The sequence below is a fragment of the Hippocampus guttulatus genome, chromosome 20, assembly GCF_054856545.1.
Source record: "Hippocampus guttulatus isolate MCC_2025c chromosome 20, RoL_Hgut_1.0, whole genome shotgun sequence".
NCBI lineage: Eukaryota > Metazoa > Chordata > Actinopteri > Syngnathiformes > Syngnathidae > Hippocampus > Hippocampus guttulatus.
The window spans coordinates 4,164,350-4,191,172 of NC_141280.1; the positions used below are offsets into that span (position 1 = coordinate 4,164,350).

A 26,823-nucleotide genomic window follows, 5' to 3' on the forward strand; every position below is an offset into this window, starting at 1 on the left:
GTCATTAGTTACACATTACCCCATTCGAGTTTAGCGTACGCTTAACACACATTTCTTGTCATGCTGAAAGGAGCGCGGGCAATATAGAAAACATTTTGACTCAGGGAGGGGGCAGTTCATACACTACACAATGAGCATGTGGTGACGGGTCACCTCACCAGGCCCCACTAGTGCAACCGCGCTGACAACGGCACCAAGCAATCAATTATGCGCCTTAAATTTAAGTCATTGTAATTATGTGACGCGACACACACCCACACCACCCACACAGCATTCCAGAAGGGTAGCTGCTCCAGCTGTTGCCTGTCTAAATGTTTCATCTCTCATATCTCCTCTTCCTCACTGCTCTGTCGCCTCGGCAGCTGCGCTCCTGCAAATCCAGCGTGTACCCTGCTCCCCCGCTTGTTTAAAAAATAAATAAATAAAATGACATAACTATTGGTAATTTTATGAAAACTAGGAATGCATGGAAAACCACTACAACGCTTCCCAGCAGATACTAGTCACTTCTTTATGACACTGCAGTGCTTGACAAGTTTAAAAATGAGATCATCCGTCATAAAAACGCAATTTTAAACGTCGCTGTAAAGCAATGAAAAAATGACACGTAATGAAATAATCATTTATACAAAGTTCCACTAATATACAATCATACTAATTTAATAAAGAAAATCTCAATCCGACAAGCACTATAGCTGTGATGAAGGCTTCCAATTTGAAACGGCATGATTACAGCACAGGAATTTTGAAGAGGCATTTCCTCAAAATTCAATGCCAGAAAAAACCAAAACAAACAAAAAAACAGGTAATCATCATAGAAATTCCCAAGATTCTTCGATTCCTGTCAAGTCTATATTTATGTGGGTGTGCGAAATTGTGCTACGCCACCCTGAGAGGGGTGACAGCAAATATGAAAGCGTGCTCAAGAACAAACAAACATGACTGAGATTGTGGACCTTTTTTTTTGCCAACTGATAAAGGGGGGAAAAAAAAAACCTGACATGGATGGGTGCTCACCTCTGTAATTGATGATCTCGGTGCCCAGGACGGCCGTCATCTCCAGCACAGTGATGAAGGCTTTGTCCATGGAAGTGAGGGGGAAAGGGGACATGCGGTGTCTCCGGGCCACCTTGGTAATGTCCACAGCACTGTGACCTGAAATAAACAAGTGTGACATCACTTTTGGTCCTTGACCCGACTTTGTAAACAACTCAAAGCTTTGGAAATCTACAGGTGCATCTCAATGCATGACAAGATTGCAGGATAGGAATGGATTTCCGTCGCTTAATTCAAAAGGGAAACTCATACTGTATATTTTACAAGTATATATTCACTATACAGGGAAGATTTTAATGATCCATCAAAGAAATTATGTCATTTTCAAATTGCAGAAATTAGGTGGGACTGGGCTTCTGTTATGTGTGCATATTCCTTTCGTGGCTGAATCCGAGTATGCTTTCGCAACATATAACACAATGCAACCGGATGAGGTCTGGGGGCTCTCTTTTTCTCTCTCCCTGCCCCCACTTCCCTCCCTACCTCCCTCCCTCCCACAGTGCCAAATCGGCGCAGCGCTTTGATTTGCCTTGACCCAATTTCTTGCCTTTAAACATACACTTACGCTTCTGCCGCGCGGCGCGAGACTTAACAACCTCCTGGCAAAACATCACATCGGCGAGAAACACGCACGCGTAAACACGGCGTGACAAACACGCATTGCTTGTCACATCACAAGCGCAAATAAAAGCCATACAGAGAGTACACATGGTAACAAAAAAAAGCAAGATGTTTTCACCGGCAATTTGTGCATGATCCAAAGGAGAAAAAAAAATTTTAATGAAAAAAAAAAATCTTGAGATCTGTGGGCCTCACGTATTCATGTTGGAGTTGGTTTAAAATGTAGAGGCTATAAATGAACATTTATACAGACTTAGAGTGGACTCTACCAAGTCAAATGGTCAAAACTGAGAACAATTGAAAAAAAAATAATTATGTTCTGTATTCAACCTTTGAGAGAACAGGCCGCGTAGGGACGGGAAACACACAAATGACTGGCACCGACTCTGAAGTGGAAACATTGGCACTCACTTGATCTTAGGATATTCTCTTTGCTGCTGCATCGCGACTGCACCTAGAGATTGATGGAGGAGTGAGGGGGGCGGGGGGGATAGAGAGAGAGAGAGGGAGAGCAGTGGAAATTGGAGATAAACAGTGGTGCTATTTCGACACGCTCGAGGTGACCAAAGTGTCACGTCAACGATAAACCGTGCCCTTTGCCCCGCTTGTTGGAAGACTGTTGCATCGCCATCATCGTCACTGGCGTAGTAGCGCAGCGCTTACTGTGAACGACCGCGCATGTCTTCACGACACATAATACGATCACATCGCATCGAGAGGACAGTCGGCAACGTGCGCTGACGGCAGGACGGTCTGTGCGCATCAAGTGGACCGCTGCCCTCGGTTCGAGTCTGCACGATTTTGGTTCCAAATTTGGATGAATCTTTTAACAATTGTCATCCACACTTCTCAATCTCGTGTGTTACATTACCTAACGGTCTGCGTTGGTTCTTGCCGTTTCTCTACATTTCACCGCAATATTCCTTATTTTGTTTTAAAGTCCACTTTTGTATGACATACAGTACATTATAACCCGACAATAATATGCAGCATGACAAATTCTGCGGCACAAATAGAAATGACCGTGCCAATATTTACGAGCAAATTTGTAACTACCGGTTGAACTCTGGTGTCAGTGCTTCAAATTTTTAGGTGCAGTGTTGTGAGTAACCGTTTGGTGAAAAATAAAGCCACTTACCACGTGAATTACAATTCCCAAGTGATAAACTAAAGTAGCTACAGTAATGACATCCAACTACCAAAAAGCCCTGCATCAACAGCTACTTCATGGGTAGCTAACCACTCGGAGGGATTTCCCGTCTGATTTTGGCTTAGTGCCACCTTTAACACCCAATTACAGTATTGGAGATCGAAAATCATAGCAGGCATTTGTAGAATATACAATGCTGAATACGGCTCATAAATACTATCATGAATTATTCATCGATTTTAACATGTTTGGATACATTTTAATTGAATTGGGAGGAGGGGAAAAAATGTACCAATATTTATATTTCTTTTGAAATGGTTCATTGTCATTCTCTCACCACACGATGCCAATAGTTCTGCGTTTAACAGATTTTTTTTTTCACTGATGTAAAACTTCCCTGGAGTGACATCAACTGGATGAGTCAGACAGTGAAGTGCGAGGTGGATTTGTTCCAACTATAACAACCCTTTACCTCTCCTCCCCTCCCTCACCGCCATCCAACTGGGCACCAAACAGCCAAGGTGAGCGGGCGGGAGGATGGCTGGGATGAGGAATGAGAGGTCATGGATAGACGCAGACAGTGTCGGACTGGTCGGGTGACGGGATGAGTGTGACGCGGCCCTACGGCCCGTAGAGGTCGATAAGCACAAACAAGAAGCACAGAGTGGACAGACTTGGCTAAAAACTACACAGAGCCGAGGGCATTGCAGTAAAGAACTGGAAAGAGGAGGAAACAAAGACTACTGGAGTGGCCTGATGGCAACTACTTGACAGACATCCAACACACCAGACATTGCTAGTGAAAAGCAGACTCACGTTAACCGCGGAGACAGATGGACAAAGCGAACAAAGAGACAGAGACACTCAGACAGCCTTTGCATGGAAAGGAAAGAACAGATACAGAAAGAGAGAGAAAGAAAAAGGAGACAGAGCGGGGCGTTTGTTTTGCGCACTCCTCGCAGGAGGGTGAGGCAAAGGGCAGCGGGGCGGGATAGTTACTCGAGAGCTGAAGGTCCTCCTGCGATCATCTTTAAGCCCCTCCAACCTACACTGGAGCTAGTGGAGATAAAGCATCGAATCACAGGCATCAGTGCATCTGTTCCGGCAACCGCAACACCACACACCCCCACACAGACGGACGGACAAACATACAGACAGGACAACCCTACAGGAGGAGCAATAGAGGAGGAGGAAGAGGAGCAGGCTGGACTGGATGGATTGATTGCATACTGGTGGCGCTTTGCGTAACAATCAGAATGGTGCTGAATGATGATTTTATATCGAGGTCCTGATTACTATGCACCGCATCAAATATTATTGAATGCGTAGATGCGTCTCCAAAATGTTACATGGTGACCGAAAGCCTCTTCTAAATATGGGTCACAAACTGTCGGAATGCTTCGTGTGCTGAACCCTCAGCGCGGAGACGGAGTCTGGCTGGGAGCCTACTCCAGTACTCCAATTGTTGGGCCATCCCAGGAGAACTTGTTAGACTGTTTAAAATTGAATACATACTTGAACTCACCATCACAACTCTGTCATAAACCGTGGACCCGGTGTGAAGGACTTGCCATCATGTTAAAACTATGATCATTTTCTGATAAAAAAAAAAAGAAACCCCCCCTCTTTCATACAGTATGAATTTCATAAAAGAAAGGCCCTGTTAATAGCTTGTCTGAAACTCCCAAACTGTGGTATCTCCTCAGTGCAATTATGAAATCCCACTCGTCCAGCTCTCGCTGCTCTGACATACACCAATTTTAATTATGTATACTGTATATTGACCTGTTTCACACCAATATCGTGTTTTTGCTTTCTGTGTTCTAAAAGACCTTTTTTTAAGTCACACCAGCACAGCCTGTAAATTGCCAGGAGAAGAGGATGGGGGTGGGGGGTAGGGAAGCTAAAAACACAAAAAGCAACACACAGATCACATATGCAGACACTCGACTGCGACAGACACGATCACAGGCGTTGCGCTCCACGGTTACAGAGTGGAGCTAATGGCATCAGAAGCAAACTCACTATGAGAGCTACGCTAAGCAAGCAACTTCATACATCCCCCTCAGGGTAATCGGAAAGTCAAGCCCTCAGCTGGACCACGGCAAGACAACCTCAGTGCACGGGTGATGTGATCAAACAAACAAAAGCTCCGGAGAGATGACGACAAAGACTCCACCATCGGAGAGCCATGAAAATAGGGGAAGACAGTTGGCGTAGGACGATGGACGCCGTGGCTCGAATATGGCGTGCCGCTGTGAGGATGTGATGTTGCACATAAAGAGGGGGGGGGGGGGGGGGGGGGAATGTTCACGCTTGTTACTAATTAACCCTGGAGCACCCCTCCCCCCAACAAGTGGAATACGTTTCAATTAAGTATCAGAAGAGAGAAAGTGGGGATGCAAATGTGAACACACGCACACGCCATGCACACAGAAAAACAGTTCACGAGTGAGCAAAACGATTTGAAATCACCGGTAACAGTTGATTGCTACCTACGAGCGTGTGGGATTGTAGTCAGACAACGCTCGGGAACCTTCGCCCTGTATTCATGGGATGCTGCAGCATGTTTGTCATGCTGCAGTGCACACGCACGCTCATCCCGCAGCATGTCAACCTCAATCAATTGCCGCAGGAAGAGCCCAAAGGTGGCGAAAGACTTTAGACCCATAATACCGGGCCCCATTAACCATTCTGTTTAATGCGATTCAAGGGTCCCTCAGATTTGCCCTTTGCGGCTACCTCGTAGAATACAAAACAGGGAGCGTGGCCAGGTCAGGGAGACAGAGGTGGCCGGGCTTCACAGAAATCGATAGCGCTAATAACCATCCGAGTGAGGAGACGCTGCAGGAAATGATGAGATGTAACCGCAGCCGTGCTAAGATCAGCACAAAATTAAAGGGGCGGCCGAAAAGATTATGCACCCAAAAGAATTTGTGCGACAATTCAGCAAGTGCTCTTTTAAAGCGGCCTCGCCCCGAGAGAGAGGAATGGGAGCGATGGAGGACAACGTGTGTATTGAAAACGATCTGCAGCCAAGTTGCCCTCCCTGGGCAGTGGCGAAAACAGACCGGGAGGGGAAACAACACAAACTAAACTTCAGGGCAGAAGCGCTACTGCAGAAAGGACATCGACCGACCGAACAGGGATGGGGATGACTGAAAAATAAATGTGAGTAGAGATACACGATGTGGACAAAATAATTGAGTCTTGTATGGTTGCATTGATAAATATGACCCGCCAATACAAAAGCCATCAGAGGTCGCACAACCACCTTTTGAGCTGGAGCCCTCCCAAAACAATGATGTGAAAAAGGATTTTTGTCCACATAGTGTAGTTTTAATGTCAGGCTCAGGGAAGGAGTGTCGTTGACCATGAAAGGTGGCGGGGGATGCACATGACAGCTTTGGGGGGGAAAAAATCTCCATAAGCGGACTGCACTTGTTGAACTTTTTGTTGCAAGTCCTGCTCACTTAAATGCCATGTACATCACCAGCAACACACACCTCCCCTCTGTGATGCGTTTTGTGAAAAGCTCTCCAATTATAGTTGGTGCCAACAAGCGCATCTGGTTGGAAAAACAAAATATCATCTCCAGAGCACATGACCCACAGCAGGTGTAAGGATAGTAAACCATAGCGAAACCATAGCGAAAAACAATAACACTGACAAAAGGGGCACATCTTCATTAAAGATGTACAGGAACAAAATCATTTGATCACCGGCTAAATTTGTAAATTTGATTTTTTTTTTTTAAAAAACTGAAATCCTCTCCAATTTGTATGGTTATTTATCGACTTTGCTAAAATAACATCAGTCAAAAACTTGCAGTATAAGGAGGAATTTGTGACATCCTCATCTCAAAGGTAGGTTGCGTATGTGTCTTCTGTGCAGGTTAAGTGACAGAAGAAGGCGAGGAAGGCTATAAGAAACGTGGTTCTTAAGAGTTCCTGTTAATCAGGTCATACTTTCAAGATAAAATCAGCGCCACCATTAATGTTACTCTTGGACAAATTCAAGGTAACATTAATATACTTGTGTTACGATAGTGCCGACTTGAAAAGAATGTTTGCAACAAGCAACGAGATTTAAAGTGTTTCCAATTGCCACTATAAACACTACCAAATCGCTACCATGTCGGCTAGCTGAATAACTCCTTGATGAGATTTCCATCAAGGGCTTCGCCTCCAAATACTAATTACTATGTGGTTTGTCGTCAATTTTTGTTTGCCTCATTTTTGACTGATCTAAATATTACGTCAATAAAACCAAACCAATTAGAGACTGTTTCTTTGTAAGTGAGCTAACTTACAAATTCAGCAGGACATCAAACACTCATTCCCCCCACCACCACCAGCGCTGGAGATGCCAAATGCTGCATCGGTGTGTGTTATGAGCATGTCGGGTGCTACGGTGGGATGCCAGTGGCCTGCATGCCGAGAGATCGGACAAGAGGTTGCTAGAAGGTTAGCGGGTTTACCTGGTCCAAGGTAGAGTACCTTGACTTGAGCGTGATGACCTCATCCAGGTGAGCCCTGAATTCTCTCCGTGAGGCCTGGGGGAAGCCACAGGATAGTCACTCATCTTCATTTCACACACAAACACACACGAGCAGGGAACAAGCATGACCGTTTGCAGCTTGGACAACCGACACTATTGTGTTAATAAAGCCCTTGGGGGGGGGGGGGGGATACGTGGAACAAGCTGTTCTTTTCCAAACACAGGCACGCACATACGACACATACAGCCACAATCAAAAGCACATCGACTGTAACTTCTGTTTCAATTGCCAATAAGCCGCCAACACGGTAAACAGAACAGGACCGTGCGTGTGTCTAACTATTTCGGATTATTGACCCCGTTTGTTATTTTGCGCAACAGAGAGAGTGTTTCTAGACGTTCGTAATCGCGGCTTTGCATAGCGAGAGACGACGAACGCCGAGCGAGAGCACGAGCTAGCGAGCGACGAGAGAGCACGTGCTGAACTAGCGAAATAGCGAGCGATGACGAGAGAAAGCACAAACTAGCGAGCGAGCCTCAGCAGTGGAAGGCAAGTGGCGGTCGACCCCACAGGGTCCTGCACGAGCTACAAGCTAAACCACCTGTTGCTAGCTAAACCACCTGTTGCTAGCTAAACCACCTGCTGCTAGCCAAACGACCACCTGCTGCTAGCCAAACGACCACCCGCCGACCCGCCCCACAGCTCAATATCCTGTTGAAAAACACCCTTTGACATCCTCAATCTCCGTGACTTCTCACCTCTTGCTGGGGTGCCTATAACTTCTCCGCCATCCATCCCTTTTAAACGCGGATGGTTTTCACCACCACTCCACGGTTCGACTCCCTGAAGCGTGTGCCGCGTAAACTAGATGAGTAGTTCATGAATGGGGAGTCGAAGCGCGTGTTGATGACGTCATTGGCGACGTTAGAAGCCCCGCGAAGGGAGTGTACCACGTGACTGATTCAGGAAATGATACGATAGGTTCGAGTGTTCAAAATAAAAGCTGCAAAGAAACGCTATGGATTCCCCTTCATACCAACTTGCTATCACATATCTATGCACCCCTGCTTAATCAGTACCATGTGAAAGAGTTTGTTCAAAAGCAGGTGAAATTCTCTGCAAAAAAAGAAAACGCCTGAGTCCAAAAATATTGTTTTTAAATAAAAACGAATAAGCACTTTATTTTACCTCATTTTATATTTTCACTTGTTGCATAAGCACAAACATAGACAAAGTAACACAGAACAATTCATGTAAAACACTCCTCAAATACATATTATGTGTTCAGAGCATGATTTACACCCCACCATTTTATTGCATGCACCAAGCATGTTTTACATTTTCCTGTCCGCATGATGGCGTAGTCGAGAAAATGATTCATCTTGAAGCCCCGAAGCGTGTGTGAAGTATTTCCCTGCAGGGCTTCACTGCTTTATGGGGCTTCATTTTTCCATCACTACCTATTACCAAGGCGGCCCGGTAGTCCAGTGGTTAGCATGTCGACTTCACAGTGCAGAGGTACCGGTTTCGATTCCAGCTCCGGCCTCCCTGTGTGGAGTTTGCATGTTCTCCCCGGGCCTGCGTGGGTTTTCTCCAGGTACTCCGGTTTCCTCCCACATTCCAAAAACATGCGTGGCAGGCTGATTGAACGCTCTAAATTGTCCCTAGGTGTGAATGTGAGCGTGGATGGTTGTTCGTCTCTGTGTGCCCTGCGATTGGCTGGCAACCGATTCAGGGTGTCCCCCGCCTACTGCCCGAAGACAGCTGGGACAGGCTCCAGCACCCCCTGCGACCCTAGTGAGGATCAAGCGGTTCGGAAAATGGATGGATGGATGGACCTATTACCACTCCTCAAATTGACTAAGCACAAATTGCACACCTGAGCCTTCCTCTTCCTCTACTCTACTAGCACCTCACACACTTCCCCCTGCCATAGCTCCCTCTACAGGCCCCAGCTGTCACCGTCTACTCCTGCTCAGTGCTGCCATCTACCGCATTCAATCCATCATCACAGCCAGACCCCCTCACCACTCCACTAATGAGAGAAAATATTTTAAAATGTCAAATGCAAATCTCCGCCCACTGCCCCATACATCTCTTCACTGGCTCCCGTACATCACAAAATCCTCAAACTGGCTCTCTTTAACACCCGCTCACACAACACCTTAGAACTCGTCTTACACAAATTCATAACTGACAATAACCTGGACTGGACATCACTGAAACCTGGCACAAGCACTTGGACTACTTTTTACTCAACCAAACCAACACCCCTAGATACACCTACATCGACGGTGTACCCAGCCTCGTGCCCGAAGAGGCTCCAGCATGCCCGCGACCCTCGTGAGGATAAGCGGTTCAGATAATGAATGGATATATGACTGCGCATATGTATGTGTGTGTTGTATACAGGCTCATTATTGCACGGCTACAGGAAAATCGATGCACTGTGATAGCGGCTTTGTTAAGCGTCGCTGCGGTCATGCCTTTTATCAGCTACGGATGACAATCACCGGGCTTCGGGCCAGAGTACTGACGAGCTGCTGCGCACTTCTAGCACAAGGCCTAAGCTGTTCTTTGGGGTTGACTGAGCGGAGTGTGCATACATGAGAAAGTCAATATTCAACTTTCAAACTTGTGTGAATGGTTGTACAGTGGGTCCTCGGTTTATGACGGAGTTCGGTTCCTACTGCGGCAAATTTAAAGTATACATGCTGTAGTCCATCACTGGCAGGGACTGTCAATTGACAGCAAGCCTTCTCGAAACACTACGAGGGGTTCTGAATTACATTTAAAATCTATTTTAAGTTTTAATATTTGTGAAATTGTAATAATTCCAGTTTGATTAATTCCAACCAGATTTCAGCCTCTGAGGGGTTTTAAGAGGCAGATTAGGTCAAATTGATCCCGACTGAAGGCATCGATACCAAAAGACCATCGTCTTCACACAAAAACACAAGAGGAGGATGGCAAGTAAACAAACAAGCAGGACAGCACACACAATTGAGGACTGAAGGAGGGAGGAAATCATGCCAGGCAGATGTAATCTTGGAGAAGGAGATTAGACATGATGAAGGCCCGTAACGATGCATCTGAACGCATGCAGGAGTACCTCGGCAATGCTTAGGGTAGATGAACAGGAGGGGAGCCGCGCCTGGTGCGACACAAAAAAGGAGGAGGAGAAGAGAAAGAGGGTTAATGGACTTGAGCAGGCGGGGACAGAATCAGACAGAGACTGATGGGTGCAAGTGAGGATAGCACCCCCTGCCTTTGAGGGGGCGAGGGGGTCGGACATCGGGACGATCGGTCTCTCTGTGACTGCCTTAGATGGGGCAAGGCAGCCGAGAGGGGGACAGACAGGACAGGAGAGGAGAGGAGAGGAGATAGGATAGAGGAGGTCAGATCAGGACAGCAGGTAGGAGCAGAAAAGGGGTCTCGCACCCAACATGTTTTGTATCCAATTGGTACCATGTGCAAGTTGAGACAATAGAGACTATTCACGAAACCTGCATAAAAAAACATTTACAGGGGAACAAGAAAATCTCCAAGAATGCCCACTTCTATGGCAGGACTCTACTCTTCTGGGCTCAACCAGTGTGTGTATATAACCATAGAATCCACTAAACTCAAGTGCTGTGGAATTAATTGTTGAAATTCAAAATGTGTGAATTGAAGTTGGAATGGTTTGTATTGGTTGGGGCATATATGTATTTAAAAAAAAAAGATCAAAATGTGAGGACATTGAGGAAATGTGAGCACGTCCCATCTCGACTAGAGTACCGCTCTTCAGCCTTGACACAACATTTTTGTTTTACAATCATCATTTTCCCCTTTCCCTTATCAAGATGCGACAGGTTGTTGTGCTAATAGTCACCACAGACTGTTCTGTATAAATATTGCTGGACAGCTTTACACCTCGTATCACCATTTGGTGACAGACGGTACGTTTGTGACAGGTGCTAAGCGACATATAAAAACGGCTTCGGCGAGACATCTGCTCGCCTCATAAAGCACCTTCATCCAAACCTGACACATTCTAGGCACATTCAAAAAGAAACACCATTTCAGGCAAAAAGATAATAATCGCCAGCACGGACAGCGAGCTCACTTTGAATTACGACTGACGCAATTAGTTCAAACCAGCGCTTTCATTATGACACTGTCGCATTTTTAGATTATATAACAAATGGCTTTCAGAAAAAGGCACTGTCAAAGAGATAAGAATCGCTCTCTCGCAAATCACAATGCTGTGGATTGTCAAGTGGAACCCTGCATTGGCCGTCTCCAGTACGCCACGTCATCTACTAACGCACTGTGTTTTGATATTTCCCAAAAACCTCTAACCTCTCGCCTTTGTAATTTCATCTTTGGCAGAGGTACCGTCAATGGAGCAGCTGCAGGTAAGCCAAGCAAACCAAAAAGCAAAGCTGATTAGGCACAAGTGCTTTATCCTCCAGCACCTTGATTCATTACGGCTGTCTCCACATCCCAACGTATTAGAGGGGAGTTAGAAAATAGAAATTAATGAGCTCCTGAGCGACTTTGCCAGCGATGGGAGAGAGCGGGCGCAAACGCAGCACATTTGACAACCCCCCCGCCCCCCACCACCACCACCCTCCACTTGCCATCGCAGCCCATACGGCCGATGAGCACGCTCCATCCAGCTGGTCAGGCGCTCTCATACGGTTCGCTTTCATTTCCGGTCTGTCCCTCCTGCGCCTCATTCTCTTCCCTCTTCGCCACTCACTATTCTGACTCCTTCCCATTGTCTCTCCATCATGCCTCCAGGGTTCGGGTTCAGCTGCTGCAGCGTGAGTAATATGGCGCGGACACATGCAAAGCTAACACGGACGGGCACAGGCACACACAAACGCACACAATCTATTTATAAACGTGCACACACATCAAAAACATGATGGCGCGTACGAATAAATAAGTAGGTATCCGTTTACTTTTTTATAAGACAAACACAAAGCCATTGAAGTGCACACATATGAATGAGGGCACAGCTATTTGCACTTCAAGCCCGGAGCAACTTGACCCAAATGGTCTTTCTCATGTGAGCCAGACAAGGGAAGGGACACAAAAAAAATCGCTTTTCTTCTTTTTTCAGCTTAAATGAAGAGTATTCGACACAGCTTCTCAATGGAGAAATGGAGGGTCCCATAAATATTCATAACCTTACAAAATGTGAGTTTTTTTTTTCAATGATTAGTTAGTCTTCATTTAATGTACATCCAATGTTGGACTTGTTTTTACACAATAAAATATCTAGAAGTACATTCCTTCCGAATAGTGAAAAACATTTCAAACACACCAGAGAGAAGCAGACTGGTCTAAACTGATCACGTCAGACAAGCAGCATCAAGTCAGTTGTGCAACGCCCACGCAAATCTGCTCCTTTTAGTTACGGGCCAATGAGGTCGTACTCCCATTCAAATTCAGAGTACAACCACATTGGCCTCATGGCAAGATAGGTGAACGACTCCACGAGAGGCCGACAGCTTGCCAAGAAAGACGTCCCACAGGTTATGCCCCGCGTAATCTGAATCAAGAAGAAATATTCTTTTCAGAGCGCGAGAGTAGGACAGAGAGGCCCCACCATCCACGAACGAGGCGCCGAGTGGGAGTCAGACGCATGAACAAGTTTGAAAGAATCAATGGTAAGCACATCCTGGGTGTGTCAAGGCATTGATGACGTTTATATTGATAAATTATGGCTCCAGCTCTGAGTGACATCACAATTGTGTTGCTTGTCAGCTGATTAAAGCCATCATAAATCCTGAAGATGCTGCTTCGACGCATCTTTTTTTTCCCCGCCCCCCATCTTTAATCACCCATCTGATCACTTTCTATGCCGCTTGTCCTCATTCCATTAGCAGGCGAGCTGGAGCGTATGCCAGCTAACCGCGGGCGAGATCCGGTTTACTCCCTGAACTGGTCGCCGCAACACTCACATTCCCATCTATTGGCTATTTTGTCTCTAACTGACCTAACACGCATGATTGGCTCCCACACGCTACGAGAGGCGAGACGCTGACCGCGTTTGCCGCGCTGCCCAGTAACGCGAACCGTCTCGAGCTACAACACGGAAAGTAAAGATCACCGTCCTCATCCTGCAGCCTTTTGCCTCCAGTTGGATCTGTGGTCACATGAGCCCATTACTCAACCTCCTACCTCTGACTCAGGGCCTGCAAGCATCATCTCCCCACTGGCGTCGTCACCGTCACGACCATTTACAGGCACACACGCACGCAGATTGATATTTAAAGCCTCCCAAATTAGGCTCACCCACCAAACTATGCACACGCAATGCATCCAGCATGTTACCGAATAACAGAAAATGCACCTGCAACACACCGCGCCTCTCTGCTGACTTCAAAACTTGTAAACAGCCTACACGCTATGCAGCAGGAAAAACCAACACTTACCATCTCCTGCCTGAACTCGAGACTGAATGAGTTCGGCGGTGGCACACGCACGCCAGGAGGACGCGCATTCTACAGCGAGAGGGCAAGTGCGCATGGCTGTGCGACGGGGTGGGGGTGGGGGAGAGTGGGAGAGGGAGAGAGAGAGAGAGAGAGAGTGGAGCGTCGACACGCGAGAGGGCGAAACAGCGATGACAGAAAATCAGAGGGCTTCTAGCTGCGGATGAGCGGCTCTGCATGTACGATGCGTGAGGGACGGATGTGGCTTTGTCTCCCTCGCCCTCATGATGTGAGGTGACGAATACACCGAGAGGTGAGCTCGTTGACTCATCGCAAAGACAAGCTGCGGAGTCCAAACCTCCGTCTGCTTGACTTCCATCTTTGTCGCCATCACTCTCCCCTGAATTAGCTCCTTCCTTTCCCTCATCCTCTCTACATCGTTAACTCTCAACCACGCTCTGTCCTTCCTTTCTCTTCCCATCTCGTAAATCCTCTCCACCTCCAGCGGGCCAGGAGACGAGCGAGCCTCTTTATGGGCCCGGGATAACGACAAGAACGTACACGCTTACTCCTCTACCAGACACTCCGCAAGACCGCAAAAGGAGATCAATACTGTCAGGCCCAAAAAAACAAACGTGACATTATTTCGGCAAAAGAAACACAAAAGCTTGTAACGGTTTCCATTTGTCACCTCTAGAGGGGGATAAAAACTGTCAAGTGATGATGACACAGGCTGTGAAAACAAAACAAAACAACAAAAAAACGGATCTGTTCAATCAGGAGTGGGGAACCTACCAAGGCCCGCCTAACAAGCATTTGATCCCACCCAGAGTGCAATTCTAAAAACAAATAAAACCCTAGAAGTGTTCTTTAGAAGCTCCAAAACATTTGCCGCAATATTTACATCCATCCAGATTTTATCGTGCCATAAAAACAGATGAATGATGAAATAAGCTGCATGACTTTTTGAGCCATGTTTGTGAAGTGTGCTGCTAAGTTCAAAATTCTTATTTTTTTGTGTACATCAGTGGAACAATAATGATCCTGGAACTGAAAAAATTCTATTTGTAGTGAATATTTTGCTGAACATAAATTTATTGTGTGCTGCTGACCCTTTTCAGGGTCGCGAGTGATCTGGAGCTTATCATAAAACCTGATCTGGTTGTTCGCCAAATTACAGGGAATGCATCGTAAACAAACAAACGGCAAGTACACACACACACAACAATACAAAAGAAAAGTATGAGTCGAGAATGAAGCCTTTATCCTTATGACCTTGAGGCAGATGTGTATTTTGTCGCTGGAAATGACAGTCTATACATATAAATACAGCATACAAGTGCAGTGTCCAAAAAGGAATACAATACAAGCTTAGCCATCCATTGTTCCATTCTCGAAAATGCTTGTAAACATTCGGGTCACAGTTGAGCTGGAGCTTTAGCTTGGATATCTTCAGGTAAAGGGCGGGCACATATAGATAATTTATTCACACTGAAATTCACTCCTACAAACATCTAAGGGACAGCGACAAGTTCCGTTTCCGGATTAGGAGCCGCAATAGAGTCGCAGATGGCAGATCAATAAACGCTCACACTGCAGCTAGTTGTCCATTCATTAATCATTCATTGCCATCTGCCCGATCTTATCACACAGTCAATCCTTCCGACTTCTTAACATCAAAGATTCCACGACATGGGCGAGCTGCGTGTGCATTCATTTTGTCCGTTTTGTAAAATATATTTCTGGGAATTAAAGACGAACAGGAATTGCTGCAAGTGATTAGCGGTACACTTCAATTCCTGGAATCCCTTGAATGCTTGAATTCTCGTCAATCGCTCAAAGCAATTTTCTTGCCAAAAGCATAACAGTTAAAAATACACGGAACAAGATGACGGACTGATTATTTCTGAGAATGACCACTAATCAGGTGTGGGAAAAGTAAGAAGCAAGTACGTACTGCAAATCTTTTGCTGTCAGAATAGTTGTGAAAATACACCTGGGAGCATTCCTGCACTTCCGCCACACTGTCACCCAGCGGTGCTAATTTACAAAAGAAATGCAGCCACACTAAGTTTCTGCGTCCGCGACCCGATCAGCGAGGGTGGCGAAAGATTCCGAGTCACTTACACGACACTATCATCCACAGGCACGTTGAAAAAGACATATCCACAAATTCTCCGGGCGAGCCACTCTAAATTTCGCCAAAATGAAAGTTGATCAAAAGGGCAAGAGGCGCGCATCATTATTCTTTTAGACTCGCATCAATATTTACTCAGTACAAGTACGACCGAAAACGGTCTTTGCTCAAAGCACGGAGGAATTATCCTCCATAAAAATTAGAAGAGCCGATTGCAGAAGCGGAGACTGTGTTGTCTATTTGTTTACAAGGGATGCTACAAGCGCTTCGCGGGAAGGTCGTCCAAATGGGAGGTGAAGAAGGGGGGGGGGGCTGCCAGACTGAGTTCATGAGGACATCTGATGCAACACCTTGATAAGACTATTAACAAGGTGTTGCATTGGATATCCTCAAGAAAAAATTAAAGAAAAATTACTCATACCCTCAACACAAAGAAAATATGTGGCATAATACAGCAATTAAAGTGACTGCTCCAACTCATCTCCCTACAATTTACTATTCACGTCTGATGGGGAAACAATTGCCAATTCACGGAATTATGACCATGTCTTCGACCCCTCATAAGGTTGACTCAGCATGTTATTTCTTTACTTTTCAGCAACCAGCTCGACTACATTTCTGATTTGTGAAAAACACAATGAAGTTGCCACACAGGAGACCTCGAAAGTGACTCACACCATGAATGACTTTTAAATTGTTTATGTCAAACCCAAAAGCATCGTCAGGCTGTCGAACCATCCCGTGTCCAAGGCCTGTGCAGCAATATGCTTCATTAATCTGGCGTTCCCATTACATAACTGCGCTAAATGCTAACAAGAGTGGAAGGGCGCGACCACCCTCCGACAGTGCGACAGGAAAAGAAAATGGTTTTACGTGAATGGTTGTAGAGATGCTGCGCTTGTAATCCTCCATATGCGTCTTATTTAGTATCGCTTTGTGCTTGTGGCTATGCGTGAGAATCGGTGGTTGTTGAAAAAACACGCACACAAGCTTCATGCACACCATGACACAACAACAACAAAAAAAAAAAAACCCAGCATCGCACATGTCTGGCATTGCTGCAGCGATTGTGTTACCTCGCTTGACCCCGGAGTGCGACCTTTGCGTATTGGCAGCGCGAGGTCTGGCGTTGCCAAGCCCGCCTCGTCCTGACGGCGCCCCGGAACAGTCCAAAGAAAAGAACCACACTTCAAGGTGGCGAACAACGACAACGCCTCCCTCTCTGGGGACATTCTGCACATGCTGTCAGCAGCAGCTTGCAATGTTGGAATTTTCAACAAGCATATGTCAAGCTTGTTGCTGTGATTAAAAAGAAAGGCAAAAAAAAAAGCTGGGAGCTATACCGGCGAACGTCTTTGAGCCGTCTGTTGCCAAGGAAGCACCGAGGTGCACATGAGCACACGCAAGTATATGATGGGGCCATGTCCTGGAGGCCGGCTAAAAACGGATCGCTGACAGACACGCAAATAGACAACTATAAGTTGCTCAGGGCTCAGGTAACATAGCTTACAAAGAGAATATTAATCAAAATAATGTGTTTGGACGAGCTGGGCTGACCGCTTTCCTGTTCGCCACGCACAACTATGGGAACACTCCTCAGAAAGGAGCGAGAGCGATCCCCCCCGTCACTTTCTGTCAGATGAAGCGCATGCCCTCCCACCACTAACATCCCATTCCATTGTTCCCATGGCAACCCCCTCTTCCATTCCCATGGCGCCCGCCTGCTGTCCGCCAGACACATGGCGACGTGACACTGAAACATGAGGTGAAAAAGAGAGAGAGAAAGAGAGAGAGGACAGCGTGCGAGAAACAGGGAATGCCCGTTGACTTTGTATTTATATTTTTTTAATCCTGCAGGAGACATCTGTTATGTCAACATGCCGTTTTTATCAAACCTACTTTGTCCCATAACCAATTATCCGTTTTTTTTTTTTTTTTTTTGCATTGTTGAGATGCAACTTATTTGTTTTACATGTCATTTGTAGGCATGGTCACGTTAGCAATGAGCACCCTCCAACATAGCCGAGAGTGTGCGAGTGTACAACGTGTGTGTGTGTGTGCGTGTGTAGACATACTTTAGGGGTGGGACAGGATGCGGTAGAGAGGCGTGAAGTGGCCTGGGCGCGGGGCGACTCCGAGGGCGTGGTGCTGAGAGAGGCCGTATCCCTGGGCAATACCTGTACACCCCGCGAGATAATGGCGTCTGGGATCTGAGCTCACACACACACACACACACCAACAAAACCCATATTATACGATAGTGATGGTGAAAAGACCTGTTAGAAACACAGATCGCATGTACCGTATTTCCTGAAATACAAGCCGACCCGCTAATCGATACCAAGCCACACTCAAGGGGAGTTCAACAAAAATAAACCAAAACCAAATAAAATCTTACTTGGTTCAGCTAACTTGATTTTGTGAACCACAGAAATGAATCAAGACTATAAAGAGTTATTTTAAAAGCACATTTGTGAGAGTGGGAACTAACTTAAAATACACTGTTTAGTCAACACCCTCGTCAAATCGATGCCCTCACTCATTTTACAGAACTGACTATTTTGTGTTACACCGAAAGACGCTTCTTCCCGTGACCAGTTGAGCACGCCCTCGGCCACCACTCGATGACATTTGGCATTTGGCAGATTTGCAATTTTGCAAACATTTCTTATAATATTGCAAGTCAAACTTTTTGATTCACCGGATTTGTGCAAATGAAGACAAAATATGCACACGCACCCAAAAAAATGATCCCAGCCAGAATCTGATCTCTTGTTCCATGTGTTCGTACCTTGGCGGCGATGGATGCTGCGGTGATGTGCGAGGAGGAGCTGTCCTCCGTGGACGCCACACCGCTGTCTTTCTTTTCCTCATCCTCGTCCTCGCACTGCACGCCCTTGTCCTCCGTCTGACGCCGTGGCGAACTGTTGGGCGGCGGCGACAGAGGCGGCGGCGGCGACGGCAGGTCCTCCAGCTCGTCCGCCGCCTCCTTAACCTTCACCACGGCGTCACGCAGGAGGTCGATGGCGTGTGGCAGCGCTGGTAGGATGAACTGGAAGCATTCCTGTCACGACAACGAATATCAGTAATGTTCATAGATTGGACCATGACGCAGAGCGCAAAGTTGGAAAAATAAAAATTTCCCGTAAAATTGAATTATCTTTATTCGGTCCGCAGTAGCAGTTTATGTTTCGCTATACTATTTCGCTGAATCATGCTAGCATTGAGGTAGCTAACGATATGATCTGGTTTGGCTCAACAATTTGATGTTTAAACACACTCACACCTGAAACATCCACTTCAGTACAGTAACAAAAAAATAATAATTATACTTATTTACATTCCACTGCTGCATAACACAGAATGTCTTCACTTCTTGCAGATGTTTCAATTAAACATGCGTTAACATAATTAGCCTGTCCATCTTGGCGGCTTTTTTGCTTTCTGGTCTTAGTATGTCAGTGTGCCTTTGGCTCCGCCGCTATGCTAAACGCTCCATTCTCCTCTCTCCCAAGACAAGAGCTAATGTGTGAAATTATTTATCATCTTGTATATTTTAAGCACTGAAAAGATACATTATTAATCACGCCAAAGCTTTACTGTATCTACACGGCTTGCAAAACGGGCTTCTGCAACATCATTTCTCCACCATGGTCCTACGAGCAGTCGCGATTAATGTAACCTTCATTCAAATGCGTTGCCGTCTGAACATTGGCGAAAAAAACTAGAACTCAAGTGTCCTGTCTGGAGTGAAGGAAAATGACTACAAACATTGTCAAAAACACGCAGACATTCCTCCCGCCACACTTTGTGCTTTCACTGCATTGTGAGGTGTCTGTGAGTACCTCCGCTTCGTCCTTGGAGCTAAGTAAGTAAATAAGTCAGACTAAAATTGAAATCTGGATCTGTTTAACTGAAAGAAAAGATGATGCGCTCGCAGGAAGCCACGACTACTTCGGTCGTCTGAACGACAACAGGCCGATTAGCGCGCGCGCGCATGCTCATACGCAATGAGATGCAGACAGACGGTGCGGTCAGCGCAGCAGAGAGGGAGGTGCGAAAAATTAAAATAAGACGAGCGGGCGGCAAGCACGCACGCACTCACACATACTCGCATCTGAGACATCACAGGCAAAACACAAGCCCACACATGTACTGTGATCTATGCCTTTGGAGATAACAGTCAAGTCAAGTCAAGTCAAGTCAACAGTATTTATAGAGCACTTTCAAACAGCCATCGCTGCATACAAAGTGCTGTACATGGAGCAATTTAACATGCACAATAAACAGTAAGACAAATCGGTAATAAAGGCGGTAGAAAGCACCAAACAGTAAAACCAAGAACAAATCTAAGTCATGCTGAGTCGAATGCCAAAGAATACAAGTGAGTTTTGACGAGGGTTTTGAAGATGGGCAGCGAGGAGGCTTGCCGAATGTTTAGTGGGAGGTCATTCCAGAGAGAGGGACCAGCAACAGAAAAGGCTCGATCCCCTCTGAGCCTCAGTTTAGTTCTTGGTACTTCTAATAAAGTCTGGTCCACAGACCTGAGGCGCCGGGCAGGTGTGTAGGGGCGGATGAGCTCAGAGAGGTAAGGTGGCACGAGATTATTCAGAGATTTGAAAACAAATAAGAGGATCTTGAAAATAACTCTAAAATGAATGGGGAGCCAGTGAAGGGATGCCAGAGTAGGAGTTATGTGCTCCCTCTTACGAGTACCAGTCAAGAGGCGAGCGGCGGCATTCTGGACCAGCTGAAGGCGCTTAATGGAGGACTGGCTGACTCCAAAGTAAAGGGCATTGCAGTAATCGAGCCGGGATGTGACAAAGGCATGAATTACTGTCTCAAAGTGTTCATGTGAGAGGAGAGGTTTTATTTTGGCCAGCTGTCTAAGGTGAAAGAAGCTGGATTTAACAACGGCACCAATTTGCCGATCGAGTTTGAAATCACTGTCCAGTTTAAGGCCCAAGTTTGAGACTGTTGACTTCATTAACATGCATGATGAGTTGAACCAAGAGGTGAGTTCCTCTGTGTTAGACGAGGGTACGCAAAGGTTATTAAAGGCATCAGAGAAACGACCAGCAGTGCGAGGGTCAATGAATCACTCCAGTGAACACGAAAACACACACACACACACACACACACACACACATACACAACCGCGCTCTCCAAGCTCCTTGAGTGGGGTACACGCATACAAGTACAGAACATACTTTACATATTGTCGTGTTATTGCTCGAGAGATGCATGTGCCTTTAAGGGGCGGTGCCAGGCAGGGTGAAAGGTGAGCGAGTCTGAAGCGTCATGAGAGAGCGGTGGTCAACGCCTCCCAAGACGCAAAATGAACTATCAACAATCTCACTATGCGAGCTAAATACAGGGTTTCCAATAGAAAATGTAGCACTTGCATAGTCAGATGTTTTTTTCAATCTAGTACAGTACTCAGCTTTCCCCGAAATGTAATGAGAGAATCGTTTCATACACATCTGACTCTACCGGCATTCTTAACAACCCCAATGTGCTTTAGCGCCATTTTGAAGCATCTTTACAATCTAATTTAAGTCCTCGTCTCAGCCTACCTGGGAGCCTTTCTTGCTTCCTGGTAAGTTAATGATTAGTGTCTTCCCTCGGATTCCGCACACAGGTCTGGAAACATGCAAACACACGGGCCAATTATGAGCAACGCAGCACAGACCTCCAGCAAGGCATGTAAACTTGCAGTTGTGGAAATGAATATATGGTAAAACATCTACATGTATTCATATTATTAGTGGGTTTTTTTCCCCCCATCATCCATGTCTCACCAAAGCGGTACATCCTAGAAAAAAAGAGCTGCAATCTATGTCGGCGAGCACAAACAGACCCATGCTGAAGCAAACAAAGAGCCTTGGCAGAGGTAATAAAGCAAGTCAGCCAAAGAGTAGATCTGACCTGGACAGCATGCCTAGCGGCGTGACGTTGAGAGAGCCCATCAACATTGCCAGCGACATCCCCGGAGCCTCACGCTCGATCACCTCCTTAGTGGCCTAGAGAAATGACATGTTTTCGGACAGATCATCATCAGCAGACCGCGTATGCATCTCAAGTCCGCTAAGAATGACAGACACATGATCCGGGGGGGGGGGGGGGGGGGTTGAAGCTCCAGGTGCTCACTTCGCAACGGCCCACTTCACACTTCACGTCATCCGCAAAGGGGAGATCTTCCTTCATAAACGTACTATGCATGCGCATGCGTGGATGCCAGCGAGTCCGTTTTGCTTCTCCCAAGTAGACCGCATGTCCCACCTGTGCTGCATTTAAAGGCAATGAAGGGCACCGCTTCGATTGGCCGGAGAATCAAGTCAGCCGTGTTCAGCCTCACAACGGCGCAAGCGCCCGTTTCTAACTGCGATCGTCAACAAAAATGCCAAAAGAAAGAAATCGCCATCCATGCGTGCAGTTAGACTTTCCTTTGCGTTAGACCTGCGCTGAGCATGAGCAGGGCCCTTAGTGTGTGTGCGTGTGTGTGTGTGTTTATTTTCAGTACCTGTGACAAAAATGTCACAGAGACAAGTTTGTCCTGTCAGCTTTTTGTTCTCGACAGTAACACGGTGTCTCGAAAAGGCTTAGAGCACACATTGAGACGAATAGATGTGTTCATCGGCAGTGTTCGGGGTTAAATCAGATAGAAGGTATTATCGGACAACGTGTACATGTCTCCTCCGCTCGCCTCTCTCTCCTGGGCTTCCCTTCCAGGAAGATTGCTGCTGTCTCACGTGATTGATGAGGGCCATTGATACTGCTGAAGCTCAGCTACGGCCAAATTGTGCGGTGCGAAATCGAGGACGTCTTGTGGGTTAGCACGGTACGAAGCAAGCTGGTGCAGTTTTGGTTAGCAAAGGAGTCCGCGGGCCGCGGGTGAACAGTGGCACTTACAACCTGAAGGAATCAGACTTTTTCTGACTCGTTTATTTTGCTGAAATCAGCTAGATTCTCTGGGCCTCTAGTGAGTCTGGCTTTTGTTACCATGAGAGCTTTTTGATGAAAGAAGCTGGACGGGATGGGGGCGGTCGGGCTGTCGTCATCTCGCCAGCAAGTGTATGCGTAACCGAGGGTTGTATTGTGTATATTTTGAAAAGACAAAGAATGTCACTTGATCGTAGTCGCAACCCATATCAAACAGACATCTACCAGGGTCGAGCAATCCTATTTTGGATCAGAGCAAAATTCCACAATCATTTCTTGCATGTGTCTGAATTTTGATTTTAAGAGTCATGCATTATTAATCAGGGAAAAAAAAATCAACCTGTTCCATTTTTTAATGCTGACAACTAAGAAAAAAAATAAATCTCCTGAGCAGAAGACAAATAGAGAGAAAAAAAATTCCAAGAAGGGCTCGACACATGTACTGACACCTGCCAGCCATTATCTCTTAATTGCTTACACGATCCCACATTAAGGAAAAAAAAAAGAATCAGTAAGGATTTGACTGCAGCCTATTTATTTCCCATGAGACCTCGGAGATAATTACACTGTATGTTAATCATCACTCACACAGACAGACACATGCACACTCACACCAAAAACAAGTTTGTGTCAGCAAAATGCTCAAAAAGTCAAAAGCATCAGGAGACGTTTGTCTGTCTTTGCAGTCTCATTTTCTAGTGGGGAGGATGCCTGGAAACGCAGCTCTCAAGTTGCACAGAAAAAAATAATTTGCAGGAACGACATCACGCGAGACATCAGTGAAGTGAGAAAAGCATTTTGTGTTTTGATTGTATTTGCTGACTTTTTTTTTCCTCCCCCCTCCGACATGCAAAAATTGGGATCATGGATAAACTGGTGCCTATCCCAGTTGACTTTGTGTGAGAAGTGCGGCATTCCCTGGACTGCTCAGCATTCTGTGTTCCAATGACCAAGAGAGTGAACCCACCTCCGGTGTGACGTCTCTTGGAGCAAAGCCGGTACCACCGGTGGTTAAAATGAGGTTAAGCTCCTTTTCATCGCACCAGTCCACCAAAGTCTCCTGTTGAAATGCGAGCGTACACGTAGTTAGAACCTCAGTGTGGGGTGGGGGAGTTGCTGCAAATCATGTGATAAATAAAAGTGTACCTTGATTTCATCTATTTCGTCTGGCACTATCTTGTAAGCCACAATCATACCACCCAACCTGAAAGAAAGAAAAGTCAGCAAACTCCAAGCGCCCATCATGCAGAAATGCTTCTTGGTGGCGCTGAATTCATTAATTTTTTTGTCACCATTTTATATGATACAATATGTCGACGTTTGGCATCTACGTGGGCCAGATTTGCGCCCACATTGAGGGGTTGCGCCACCCAGACAACGTACCGTCCATTAGCGTAAGTGGCACACTCAAGTCAATGGGAGAATGTGCACAGCCAGCAAGGTGTACACCTGTACGCCTTTTCTGACTTAAGCAAATGGGAGAATGTGCCCCGAAAAGAGGAATAGAGATGAGAGGAGAGACGGAATGCCCTTGAACATCTCCTGGAAGGACTTTTCCACAGGACAGTCCACTCAAGAGGAAGTTGCTGCTGCTGGTGTCGATCCCTGGCGACCTCCTGTGGTCAAATTGAGTAGGGCACTTCCGCCCCAAAAAACCCGAGGCTCAAGGTGAAGGCTCAAAACGGACACGTTTTATGTAAACCCCCCCCCCCCCCCCCCCCCCCCACACACACACAGGAGAGTCATTTTTGGAAGTGATCTGCATCATGTTTCCCCTGCGTGACTGACAGCCACTTAAATGCCATGATACCCACCAACTCTGGGGGTATTCTTTCTTTTTTTTAATTTTTTTAAAATAATCCTTTTAGACGTTTTTACCAATTTACAAGCCGACTTGTCACATGCAAGTGTAAAATCCGCACACTGCAAATAACATTCAAGGTGAACATAGAATTTCTGTAAAAATGACACATTTTCCCTCGCCTGGCTACCCCCCACCACCACCTTCTCCACACACGCCACTGCTGACATTTCAGTGATGGCACAGGAGATTTACTTCTTCTGATATGCTGGGGAGGGATGATGGTTTCCGCCATCTCCGTACTTAAGTTTTTGTGCAGCTGAGCATGTGCACGTGCATGTTCAAGCATGTACACTCGTCCTTTTTTGTGCATGCGTGTGTGTGTGTGTGGGGGGGGGGGGGTTACACCTCAGGAGAGTAAAGGAGCTGTCAAGACAAATCACCTCTCTCTCTCTGTCTCTCTCTCTCCTGGGGGTTTTATGGCGCTCTGTTTCAGCCAAAGTGAAAATATGCTCAACACATAACGAGGGTTCCTTCCCACTGTTTCCTAGGCAACCCCTCCTATCTGAAGCCTCTACTTGCTACGCTGTTCATCGTGTGTGTGTGTGTGTGTGTGCGTGTGCGCACGCCCACCATTGAATGATTACTTGTTGTTTTGGGTTGCGATCATCGATGTTATTTTTGGGTGAGGACGTTGTTGATTGGCCCACACATTTTGCTCGTACTACTCTGTGATCAATACATGATACACCACCGTCATGTGCACTCAAGGGCAACAGGACCACGTTGCGCTACATATGCAGCGGAACCTCCAAAATCCAACACGGTTCACAAGATGCCACAGACATGCTGTCTGTATGTTGGCAAGAAACGGCTGCAAACACATCTCTTTGTTGTTAGCTTAATGCTAACACATAATGGGAAATGCCATAGGCAGACTAATGAATAGCACCTCCTGCAGTGGTATTAAGCTTGAAGAATATTCAAACAAACATTGTAGCAACACAGGTAGACAGACAATATCACAACCCCCACACCCCACCTTTTAGCATTTAGCCTACAATTTATCAATACGTTTGAACGTTCTTTGTAAATACATGTACCACTACTAAATCTAAATAGACGCGGAAGTAACTAAAAGAGGTACGCCACCCCTCCCGGACCTCAGACGGGGTACAGCTGCAGCACAAACATGGGAACAGGAATTATAGTTGAACAGAAGGGCTACGTGTGACCTTTTCAGTGTTTTTAAAACTTAAACTTAAATATATAAATAAATACATTGCTGGACTAGATAGATTTCTGACCTTGCTAGAGCGCCCCGTAACCCCGATGTAGCGCCGTGCCCGAGTGCGGATGAATGTCCCACACCCCTGAGGTTGCACAATACAGAATCTGCCAAGTTTTTAAACTGAGCGTTTAACCCACCATTGCGTGTCAGCTACATAAATCTCCCTCGACTGAAATTCATCCAGAAGAATAAGACATCGACCAAAGCTCATGTTGAAGGGCAGGCGCGGCCTTTTAGCCGGAGGTCTAAAAAAAAAATAATAATAACATTCTCACAAAGGAGGGGTGAGCAAAAGGGGAAATAGTTTTGAGATTTCAATGGGAGGTGTGCGTCGAAAGGGTCTCGTGTGGTAGTAGTCTGGGCCTGAAAGCCTGGATGTTTCAAATTTTCTATGAATAAAAGACGAGCAGTGTAAGAGGATAAAGGAAGGATGAGACAGCGTGAAAGGAGTGCGAGCACCAAGAGAAACACCGTCAGGGGTACACTATTGTTTTGTGTTTTTTGTTATTGTAAAGTGTCCTTGGGTGTCTTGAAAGGCGCTTATAAATAAAATGTATTATTATTATTACTGACTGAAAGTGTGTGTGTGTACAGAAAATCTCGGTGGTAGTGGGACACTTGAGATGAAACCCATCTGCCAGGGTGATTTTTATTAATAATAAACAAGCTCTCGGCAAGGGGCACTCACTCTCGTGTTCCTTTTCTTTCCTCTTTGCTTGCAAGACAGTGCATTGTGGGGGCACGCGTACGCGCGCACGCACACACACACACGAGAACACACACACACGAGAACACACACACACAAGGCTCCTCGTCGTGGCATGGAACCCATTACAGGTCATCCATATGTAGAGGGGTTCTCAAGGGGTCATCTCTCCACTGATGGTGAGAAGGAG

At 46.2% G+C, this 26,823-nt stretch overlaps 1 protein-coding gene across 11 annotated transcripts in view; it reads right to left on the reverse strand.

Moving 5' to 3' along the window:
* Positions 1-26,823, reverse strand: part of gphnb (gephyrin b) — a 52,150-nt gene that overhangs the window by 6,177 nt on the left and 19,150 nt on the right. For 6 of the 11 annotated variants that reach the window (XR_015097599.1, XM_086099945.1, XM_086099948.1 and 3 more), the window contains exons 3-13: positions 23,982-24,039; positions 23,803-23,895; positions 21,822-21,916; positions 21,470-21,536; positions 18,685-18,957; positions 17,969-18,103; positions 10,441-10,482; positions 7,308-7,382; positions 3,827-3,883; positions 2,089-2,131; positions 1,018-1,155 (exon numbers count right to left, since the gene is read on the reverse strand). Coding sequence is in view for 10 of the 11 variants with exons in the window: in XM_086099945.1 (XP_085956071.1) it covers positions 1,018-1,155; positions 2,089-2,131; positions 3,827-3,883; positions 7,308-7,382; positions 10,441-10,482; positions 17,969-18,103; positions 18,685-18,957; positions 21,470-21,536; positions 21,822-21,916; positions 23,803-23,895; positions 23,982-24,039 (1,076 nt within the window). In the remaining variant the exon portion in view is untranslated. The remainder of the gene's footprint in view (positions 1-1,017; positions 1,156-2,088; positions 2,132-3,826; positions 3,884-7,307; positions 7,383-10,440; positions 10,483-17,968; positions 18,104-18,684; positions 18,958-21,469; positions 21,537-21,821; positions 21,917-23,802; positions 23,896-23,981; positions 24,040-26,823) is intronic. The other 5 variants (XM_086099953.1, XM_086099952.1, XM_086099949.1 and 2 more) reach the window with 4 other exon arrangements.